The sequence below is a fragment of the Propithecus coquereli genome, unplaced genomic scaffold (assembly GCF_000956105.1).
Source record: "Propithecus coquereli isolate 6110/MARCELLA unplaced genomic scaffold, Pcoq_1.0 Scaffold229, whole genome shotgun sequence".
Classification (NCBI taxonomy): domain Eukaryota; kingdom Metazoa; phylum Chordata; class Mammalia; order Primates; family Indriidae; genus Propithecus; species Propithecus coquereli.
In genome coordinates, this window is record NW_012147830.1 from 1,451,987 (window position 1) to 1,462,901 (window position 10,915).

The following is a 10,915-nucleotide window of genomic DNA, read 5'->3' on the forward strand; positions in this document are numbered from 1 at the left end:
GAAGAGACGGGGAGACCACCAGGCTACTGAAGTCTCACTGGAGAGTATTGAGTGCCAAGGGATGTTAAAACTTGTAAGAGTCAGTGGCTCTTAAAAAAAGGTAAGATTTGTGTTCTAATCAAGGGCCAACGAAAAATTCTTTGGGTGTGGCTTGTGACAGGCTGTTAGGGTGCAACCCAGGATTATTTAGGAAATTATAGCTTGAGAAAATGTAAAACAGTTTAAAACAGAATTTCTAAGAAGGAAAATAGTGTTTTTCTCTTCCTTCCCTTGCCCAAAAGGTCACTGGAGTCTGCCTAGACTCAAAATAGAGAAAAGATCCCATTGTCTTTAAATCGGAAAGAACCCTCAGGCCGTGGCTGTTCAAAGGTAGGAGTATAGTGGAATTTGATACTATCCTTGAGGGATAGCAGGGAAAGTCTTGAAACTGGGCTTGAGGAGTTTTAGCTAACTTTGACAGGCATATGTAGATATTGACAAATTCTTAAGTTTCTGAGTCATGTCATCCTCCCAACAAATTTCTCAAACTATGTCTTTACAAATAAGCGTTTCTCTTCTAATGATGTCTTTCTGAGTAAAACGTTGAATCACTCAAAGGATATTGATTAAAAAAGAGAGAGAGAGAAATGCTGTGTGGGAGGGGCAGAGCTTTATAAACCCCGTCATTACCGTGTCTGAACTGTAACAACTCTCAGAGGAGCATTTCTTGTCAGACGGCAACTCAGAGAATAACGAGGTATTTCAGTGATTTCTATGGCCTTCTCTATGGGAAATATGATTTCATTTTTTCTCCTCTTTTATGTTGGTATTAATATATTGAAAATTAAGTTGTGGGATGTTTGTAGAGGGTGAGTAAAAATTAAGTGTTTTCTTGTTTAGTTGTTTGTTTAATTGAGAACATTTTAGTTCAAGATTTGTATTAAATTTATAGTAAGGCTTAATTTTGAAACTCAGAAGCCAGCCAATGCCTTATGTAGTATTAACCAAAACAAAATGTACATTCAAATGGTGATGTCAACTTTACTGAACAGGTTAAAATATATATATTCTATACTAGCTACTGTTTTGATGCTGAATTTGATGGAAATAGCTAGATAAATTAAAATATTTTCATTTAAGCAATTGAAAATAATCTACACATTGTATATTAATAAAAAGAAAAAAGGACTCAGTTTGCTAAATACGCAATCATAAACTGCAGAAATTAAGCAGTAATTTGGGTTGGGTCCATGCAAAACAAGAATATTTTTTATTGAATTTAGTTCAATAATGGATCAATTTAATGAAAGAGAAAAATCAGCCAAACTAGCTATTGGGTTGACTCAAGTATGGTTCAATAAATAATTTAATATGTCATAAAGAGATAACTTATTCATTATGAAAGTCATCAACTAAAAGATACTGTTTTTAATTCTGTGGGTGGAAAATGTAGCAAATTTTGATGAGATGTTTCCTTGAAACTATTGTTTTATCTTAGTTCTCATTTATTTTTGTGGTCAATTTCAAAATATTTGTAGTCTAGTTGCAAAAAAAAAAAGATTGTTTTACATGCTATAGGAAACTCCCATCTAACATCCAGGGCCAATGGGAAGAGGTACAGTGGCAGTGTTCCTGGTGGCGCCTCCCAAATTCTTCATTACCTGTGCCAAGTTTCAGTGGTGTATTTGTCAACTTGTGTTGCAGGAACCAACACAAGCATCAGGGAGCCCAGCCCTGCATATGATTTCCCTTCCCATTCCATTGCCATTCTTCCCAAAGATAATATTAAACATTAATTAGGAGCATAATATTTGGAAGTTGATGAGGTTGTATAACTTATTATAGTGTTAAGAAATTACAGTGTACCTGTTCTGGAAGGCTGTGGTATTTCACATCACTCCATGACTTTAATTTTGCATTGTCTTGGTAGGTATTTATCCAACACAGTCATGGCCTTGTATGAGAATCAGGAAACACTGTACATGCATGCTTCATAGATTTCTAAAATTAAGAACCTCTCAAAACTTGTTAATATTTGAAAAATTTATAGGAAAACACTAGACTTGGAATCAGAAGGCTGGGATCTGGTCTAGGCTTCTGAAATGAACTAGCCGTGCAATCTACATCTTCAAATTTTCATTTGTATAACAGAAATTGTTAAGCTTTACTGCATAAGTAATTATGCAAATTAAACAAAAAAGGAGCTGAAGGAATTTGGTAACTGCCATATAGACATCAAATATTATTTTTATGTTCAATGCAATTAATTGCACTTCATTTAAAAATAGAATTCAGTTTTTTAAAAAAAGTAAATGCATCTAGGACAATTTGATTCTGTTCTTATTAATTTGTCTTTATACAATACCTTAAATCCTAATTTAGTATTAACAGCTCTTTCTGATAGTTCGTCTTGACACTTAAATTTTTCTTAGTGTCAAAGTAACTATGCAGATGGTTACATAGAATTAGGTATGGGAGAAGCCTAAATTTACTTTCTTGGCTCTGATCTCTTATTTACATTTTTCACATAGGGATAGAGAAATATTTTATTTATGTTATTAATATTCAGTTCCTTTTCAAATGGTATTGAGATAATTAATTTTGAAAACCCATACACTAAGTCTAATTAGCTACAAAGACAATTTTAAATTGTGGAAGGAAGAGGAAACACATTTCTGAACCACTCAAGTTAATCTAGTGCCTATGATGAAGCAAAAGAAAAGAAATAGTGATTTTTTAAACTTACTAAGCCTTCTAGTAGGATTACAGAGTTGCTACTTTTCTCTTTTTATTTCTCTCTTTCTAGGATTTCTCACACTACAACTTACTTAAACTCTTATACAGCATAGTGAAGGTATGCATCAGCAAGTGAGGCAGTGTGAGACATTCAAAAGAGTGGACTTCCTTAGGCAGACCAGAGCTTAAATCCCTGCTCTGTTACATATGAGCTGTGTGACCTTATACAAATTACTTAACCTCTCTGAGTATAAGGATATAAACTATAAAACAGAGATAAATATATCTGCCTCGTACAGATCTTATAAAGATTAAATCAGGAGACAAAAGGACGTGGAAGAGTTTCAGGAACAAATTTTATTTAAATAACTATTTTTTGTCTCGGTAAAGTACAATCAGGTCTTATTTCAAATGAGAAATTTACACATTCCAATTACTTTCTTAGAAAAATCCTTGAACCAAGGGTTTACACAAGACACCCGTAGATTAGAGAAATAAGTGACAGCTGATCCTTTTTGGGAAGCCCTGCTAAGTGAAACCGCAGCTGTAAACAGTCAAGACAACAGCTACAGAACGTGCTTCATCTTGGGGGACTTTCCCCAGCCACTCTCCAGTTCTGGGAAGCCACTGTCACAGGGAGGTTTCCTGAGGGATGATGAGTATCACCGTTCATTGGCATATTTTTGTATTTTGTTAATTATAAGGTATGTTTCAAGCTATGATGAAAGCACAACATACAGCTAGAAAGATGAGCATTGGCCAGTACCAACAACACACACACACACACACACACACACACACACACACCTTGGGTATGTCCAAGCATTCAGTTGTATGCAGAGCCTAGGGTTGTGGAAGGTGTGTCTGTCATTTATTTTCAGATAGTTGATAAGTTGGTGTATGTATGTGATCCATATAACTGGGATTATCCCTGCAGTCCCGCCTGGCATTGACTTCCTGCCTGGGGGGGTGGGGTGGCAGAAGAAGGGGGCCCTTCTAGTACTCCCAGTAATAAACTCCCCAACATAGGAAGTCCTTTTACAAAAAGGCTGTGGTATGTGCAGTATGTGTAGGGCAGGGGTTTGGGAGTAGGGGCTCAGTGAAGTATAAACCCTCAAACAGTGAGTCTGAGCCACTCCTAGAATGGCAGGGAACTTGAAAGGAAATTGATCATCTCAACTGGAGCCAAGAAGAATGTGTATGAATGTGGCATATACTTGGATATGTGCGTATCTGTGTGTGTGTGTGTGTGTGTGTGTTGGGTGTGCAGTGTGTTTGTTGCTGCAGCACCGAGGTTGAGAGCATTGCCCCACCTGACTTTAATTCCTACTCCTGCTACTATTTTTCATTACTGCTGTTATTATCAGTTATTCTATGGAGTGCCATAGAATGTCCCTACTCATCATATGACTGTTCTCTGTATGTCAGGATATAGTGTCCCATGCAAAATGGAAATGTGGACCTCTTGTTTAAAACTATTAAGAATTTCAAGACAGTGATAGGAGAGCTGAGCATAGGGCCCTTTAAGGCTACACAGATCACATGACCATGAAATCGTCCCTGCCCTACCTCACATTGTCCCATGAGGAGGAAGGGAGAGGGAACCTCAACCCTATACAAAGTACAGCCTGTCCTACTCTGCTGACCTAACCCAAAATGTTACATCATCTTTTATATAGCTGGTTTTTTCTTCTTCACTTTCCTTCTAGATTGAAACAATGGAAGAGCTTTATGTGGCAAACACAATCTTCGCCCTCAATTTCTTCAAGCATCTGGTGCAAGTAAACCCCACCCAGAACCTCTTCTTCTCTCCATGGGGCATTTCATCCACCATGGCCATGGTCTACATGGGCTCCAGGGGCAACACTGAAGACCAGATGGCCAAGGTGAGTTTGAGTTAAAGCTCCACTTTAGGACTGAGTGGTTCCTAAACTGAATTGTGGAAATGTTTTACGCTCAGAACATTTTGACTAATGAGGTCAGCAATCATCACCTGCTAATAAAGCACCAGCCCTTGGAACGTGAATTCCTTTAACTCAAATCTGTAAAACAGCCAAACCACAGAAACCCTCAACTGCAGATGCCAAAGGTATACAGGAGTTGAATAGCCTGTAAGTAGTTAATGGTGACAACATCGTAAATTTTAATAATATAATGTTCTTATTTTTCACACTGAGCATTTTGCACCCATTATCTCATTCAGTTTTAAGACAGATATCATTTTACAGGTGAGAACACTGGCAGTGTGCATGAAGCCTCCACTGTTTCCTAACTCCTAGCTCAGGCTTCTCATTGCTCTGCCACCATGGTGTGTTTGCTCCCTATTTCTATTAAAGAATTACTCCTAATGACGTGAACAGTGTGTTGCAAAAAGAAAACAATGTACCAGGGCTGTGGTCACTGCACTCACAGAGATGCATGAATAGTGATGTAGCTTCAGAGCACCTCACCATATTATCAAGCCCATGAGGTCCCATCAACAAAATGGAGCTCGGCATTGTGTATGGCCAGTGTTAGAATCAAGGTGGACAGGGTGTGGAACAGCACTGCGATGCATTTCTGTATCAAGGCCTCTGCCTGCCTTCCTTGGTGAACGGACACAGACCCAGTGAGGGAACGTCTCTACTAAGTCTAGGGCCTTGAGAACATGCTGAACTTACACACTGCACACTGTAACAGTGTCAGGGCTTTTGTTCAGCATATGTAAAATTCTTATGATCTATGTTATCTCCTAGGTCAGTGACCTGGACATGGTTATAATATAATTAAAATTCCTTTGCATTCACATACACACAAATATTAAAATTGAATGCTTTAAGTACAAGCACACATTGTGCTTTTGGTCACACCAAAATGCCGCCAGCTGGTTTCTAGGTTCCCATGAGAATTGTACCTGAGTACATACATGTCCTCTCCGGACACACAGTGACCCATGAAAGGTGGACCTCATTCGGAGTTTGAAGTTTCACAGAGCATTGGCCAATCTCACTGCAGGAGGACAGGGGTGGATGAATCACTTTCTGTGTTTGTGACAGTTTAAACACGGAGACTTACAACAAACTTCAATTGCTCAACTCTCTGATACCAGCAGCATTTTGTAATACTCCTTCTTCTTTAGAATTATTATTATTTTTTGCTTTAAAAGCTAAAGACAGTAAACTGTCATGAAAACTTTAGAAAACTTCGGGGGTCTTAAATTATTTTTAATGTAAAGGAATCAGAAGCAATCTATTTTCAGGGCAAATGCTAAATGAAGTTCTCTGGGTTGTTAAAGTAAAAAACTTGATTGCAATACTAAAGGAAATTTAACTTATTGGTCACTCCAGACACAAGATAGATTTTCTGTACCTAGAAAGTGCCTTAAGCACTGAAGACTATGCAAGGCTTTTATATAGGCTTTTTATAACTCTGCTGCATGTACAGATTTTAAAATTCAAATACTAATTTGATTGCTTCCTGAATAATAAGAAAGAGAAGTTCCTTGGCTTGGAGGAAGAAGTATAGGCTTTAGGGACAGGCTTATCTGTGTTGGAGTCATGGCTTTGCCACTTACTCACACGCCACTTACTAGGCGTGTGAGTAACAGCATTGAAACCCTCTGCACCTCAGTTTTCTTGTTTATAAAGTAGGAATGAAAATGTATAACCTGGAAGACAGTTGTGAAGATTAGAGATGATACGTAAAACAGTTAGTAGCATAGTTGTAATAATAGCTAATACTTACTAGTGCTTTAGCCAGGCACCTTTCCAAGAACTTCATGTGAATTTACCTTACATAATACAAAATCCTATGAGGTAGGTGCTTTGATTAGCATACTCATTTTACAGATGAGGAAATTAGGACAAAAGGGGCCACACAGTTGGGAATTGGTGCAGCTATTACCCGTATTATAGTTGCAGTGAGAGAAAAGAATAAATAGAAGGTATAAACTCCTAAAGAGCACAAGCCCATGCGAGATTAGTGTGCCAGTTCTCATGTTTAGGGTGAGGCAAAAGACCTGTGCAGGCCAAACTGCCTCTTTGGGCAGCGTGCCTGCCTCACTGTTTTCTCTGTGGCCTTAGCAAGGACTGGGATCACCTCGCATCCCCCCTCCTGCAGGGAGCTCTGTGTCCCTGAGCGATTTTACAGCGATCAGGAAGGCTTTCGTGCTACCTGCGAGAACCCTGATTTAAGGGTCCATTTCCTCGGAAGGGAGGAAAACCAGAGAAGCTGTTGCAGGAAATAGTCTTTCCTCACGTGAGGGTGGGGTAGGGCTGCTTCTTTTCAGAGAATATTAGGCAGGGCTTACAATGTATGACTCAAAGAGCAGAGAAAGTCCCCACAAACCCTAACACCTCTCCCTCCAGCTCAGAAATTCACCAGCTGGCTGGACAAGGCTCCTCTTCCCTCATTAGCAGAGCCCCAACCCCCAACCCACTCACCAGATCAGCTGCCCCTCACCACGGCCCCCACAGGGAAGTGCCACGGGACCAGTGGGTCCCAAGGATGTTGGAGGTGGGGACAGCTGGTGGCAGGGACAAGGGACAGCCTGCAGGTGCTGTGACCAGAAGATCGGCTGGGCGGGTGATAGTGTTGTGGGGAAGGGGCCTGAGGCAGCTTCCGGGGGCCGGTCTTCACCTGCCAGCGTCGCTGTGTCAGCTGAAACTGCCCACTTATAATATAAAGAGATCCATGCTGTCTTCAGACCCCTGTAACTTATCCCCCCTTATGGACATTAATTTCTCTCTGTGTGTGAATGTGGTATGTGTAAATATTTTAGGTGAGCCCTGTTAATATTGAGCGACCTGTTTTTAGGCTTAGCTGACTTTGGCATGTAGTTTTTGACAGATTAGAAGTATATTTTGTGTATCAGGCCACTGAAAAGAGAGAAAGAGGCACAAGGTTTTGAGTTAACCTTATTACTTTCTTCAAAATACTGGCATTTTTTTCAAGACAATTTATGCTTCTTCCCCATACACAAAGGCAGGAAACCAGACACTTAGAGGTACCTGGTAGCCATTGCTTGTTTTTTTTTTTTTATTTCAGCATATTATGGGGGTACAGATGTCTAGGTTACGTATGTTGCCCTTGCCCCCTCCCCCACCATTGCTTTTTAAAATTCAGTAATTCAGCAGGAAAGTGTAACCACTGTCTGTAATTGGGATTGTAGGTGTTTCAGTTTAACAAAGTCGGAGTCCGTGAAGTCACCCCAGTGACCCCAGAGAACTTCACCGGTTGTAAATTCATGCAGCAGATCCAGAAGGAGACTTATCCTGATGCTATTTTACAGGTATCTGACTCATTTGCTCATATTTCTTTTGTATTTTGTTTCTAGAATCTTGTGTCTTAAAGTCACAGTGTTAGAATGGAAAGGAACTTTGTACAACCTCCCCATTCACAGAAAGAAAACTAAGACTCCGAGTCATTAAGAAAATACTCTAGGCTCATACCTATAATGAAGGGCAGAGCCAGGCCAGAATCCAGACTTTGTGACTTTTAGAACAAGGCTGTTTCTAAATTCCGTCACGCCTGTCTGCTGTAAGTTGGGTATGTGGGTTTGTTCTAAAACCATGGTGAAGACTCCCAGAAAACACATGTATGGATGATGATTTCCAGAGCACAGAGGGTAGGGAGTGACAAATAACTGAGAAATGGGGAAGGCCATGCCCAAAGACTGCATGAGAGGCCACTGATGCTCAGATATGTCTCTCTCTCCCTCTATCCATCCATCCACCCATCCATCATTTCTATATCTTATCTACCTATCCTCTTTCTATATCTGTATCTATCTATTATCTATCTCAGGCAGTAATACCTTTCCTCAATACTCCATTTCCTTAAATGTCAGCTAAATTATGGAAACTGGGTCTAGATGTGCTCCTGTTGGAAACCAACTTCTATAGTCATCCTCATGAGGTAGACAATGGAATCTCCCAAAGCTTCCTTCCTGGGTACCCTGATGCTCCGTCTACCATCACACAGGGAAGTACAGACCAGAGGAGGGGGAGAGGAGCCCTGCAAGACAGAGGCCCTCTCCTGCAGCACCCAGCAGCCCATCTGGAGGGCTCCGTAAGCCCTATCTCTGCCCTAGTGCTTACAAACTGCCGGTTGAGGATTGGATCCCCATTCACTTTTGTGGTTTTCCAAAACCCATGTTTTCTACTACATAGGCTACTCCATAAAATGGGTACCTATAGAAACTTTTTGACCTTTGCTAGGCCATTGCTAAGGTAACATTGTCTCCCCCAGATGTATTCAGGTATAACTGACAAAAATTGTATATATTCAACGTGTACAATGTGATGATTTGATATACTGATGCACTATGAAATGATTACCACAGTCAAACTAACACATCCATCACTACGATTAGTTACCATTTGTCTGTGTGTGTAGTGAGGACACAAAATATACTCTTTGCAAATTTCAAGTAAAGAATACAGTGTTATTAACTAAAATCAACTTGCTGCACATTAGATTCCCAGACCTTATAATAAAAATTCCTTAGAGACCTTGAAGTTTAAGAAACTGAAAAGGAGTCTTTCTTCTAGGCTGTTGGTTACCTCCTGCTTAAATCCAATCCATAGACACAGCAAAATTTGAAACAAATTAAAATTTATCTTAGTTTTAATGTACTATATCTTTATCAAAATCACTTCCTCAAAGATTCCTCTAAAGTACTGAGAGAGAGAGAGAGAATGCATTAAAACAATATTTTACTGTTATATTGAGAAAATATTATCATCACTGAAGAAATGTCTTGGTAGTCCTGTGTTATATACTGAGAATCCCTTCTTTCTGTTTAAGGCACAAGCTGGAGATAAAATCCATTCATCCTTCCGCTCTATCAGCTCTGCCATCAATGCATCCACAGGGAGTTATTTATTGGAAAGTGCCAATAAGCTGTTTGGAGAGAAGTCTGCAAGATTCAAGGAAGTAAGCGAAACCTGTAATTGAAATGGCTGGGCTCCAAACCAGCAATGAGTTCACTTTCAAAGCCATTCTCTACAAGTCTGCCATTCATACAAGCGGAGTCAGAATTCCACACTGGCTCCCAAAGGCTGGACTCAGGTCACAGCTGTCGCTTCCTCCCCTCTGTGGGTGCTTCCTCTTCCTGTTGCAAATGTCCCAATTGCAGAGTAATAAATCAGGACAAGGAACACAACTGTTTTCCCGAGACACTATCCCCCAAGCCAAATTACTTTCCTCTTGTTCAGTGTCTATAATGAAAAGAGTGCAAACGGGTGGACAGTGTTGGGGCTGGAATGTGGGGAAGGGGGTCAATGCAGCATTTGTAATCTGCACTATTTCCTTCCCTCAGCCACCCCCAGCACAGCCAACCTCCACCCCTACCCTGACCCTAGTCCTCCTGTAATCTGCAATTACACCATGGCCTGTTCAGTGTATGTTGTATGTAACTGTTGGCATTTGTTGCTTTAAAGGAATTCATGCAACTCTGTAAGAAATATTACTCTGCAGAACCCCAGGCAGTTGACTTCCTAGAATGTGCAGAAGCAGCCAGAAAAAAGATTAATTCCTGGGTGGAGACTGAAACCAAAGGTAAAACCAAGGAAATACTTTCTTTTCTTCTTTCCATTTAGAAAACTCTGAACTATTTTATTAAACCATCCTTGAACTTAGGTCTCCTCCCCTTACAATTTGTCAAACTTTAGTTACTTTGGTTAATCTAAATGTATGTCTGTTTAGCTGAGTGATGTTTTAAATGAGAAAAAAAAATAACTGAGACCCACTAATAGAAGACCTAGTAGACCTAAATACTAACCTAAAATTTTAATGCTTAGTTAATATGTTGAATGGACACATTAAATGAATATATCGAAGCTGGGACCACGGTGATCTTTTTATTAGAATCTGATATCTGTCAGCCATATCAGAGAGTGGTAGGCTGTGGAGGCAGAATTTTTGCAAGTTTGCCAACATTGTAAGCTTGGGAACATTGCTCACCTCTCTCACCATGATGTCCTTTTATGAAAAATGACACTAATAACACCCACCTAATAAAGTAGTTGTGAGGATTAAACAAAATAAGGTATTTTAGTGGTTGAAATACTGCAGAGCAGGTACTCATTATAAGTGAACTATTTCTCTTTTTTTTTATTTCAGCATATTATGGGGGTACAGATGTTTAGGTTACATATGTTGCCCTTGCCCCCCGCACCCCAAGTCCGAGTTTCAAGCGTGTCCATCCCTCGGATGGTGC

At 39.9% G+C, this 10,915-nt stretch overlaps 1 protein-coding gene across 1 annotated transcript in view; it reads left to right on the plus strand.

The window, feature by feature from the left end:
- The first annotated feature begins 686 nt into the window (after nt 1–686).
- SERPINB2 (serpin peptidase inhibitor, clade B (ovalbumin), member 2) overlaps nt 687–10,915 on the plus strand; it is a 13,400-nt gene continuing 3,171 nt past the window's right edge. Inside the window, exons 1-5 of the mRNA XM_012645284.1 lie at nt 687–736; nt 4,425–4,601; nt 7,865–7,984; nt 9,502–9,630; nt 10,137–10,254. Coding sequence (XP_012500738.1) covers nt 4,434–4,601; nt 7,865–7,984; nt 9,502–9,630; nt 10,137–10,254 — 535 coding nt within the window. The 5' untranslated portion in view covers nt 687–736; nt 4,425–4,433. The remainder of the gene's footprint in view (nt 737–4,424; nt 4,602–7,864; nt 7,985–9,501; nt 9,631–10,136; nt 10,255–10,915) is intronic.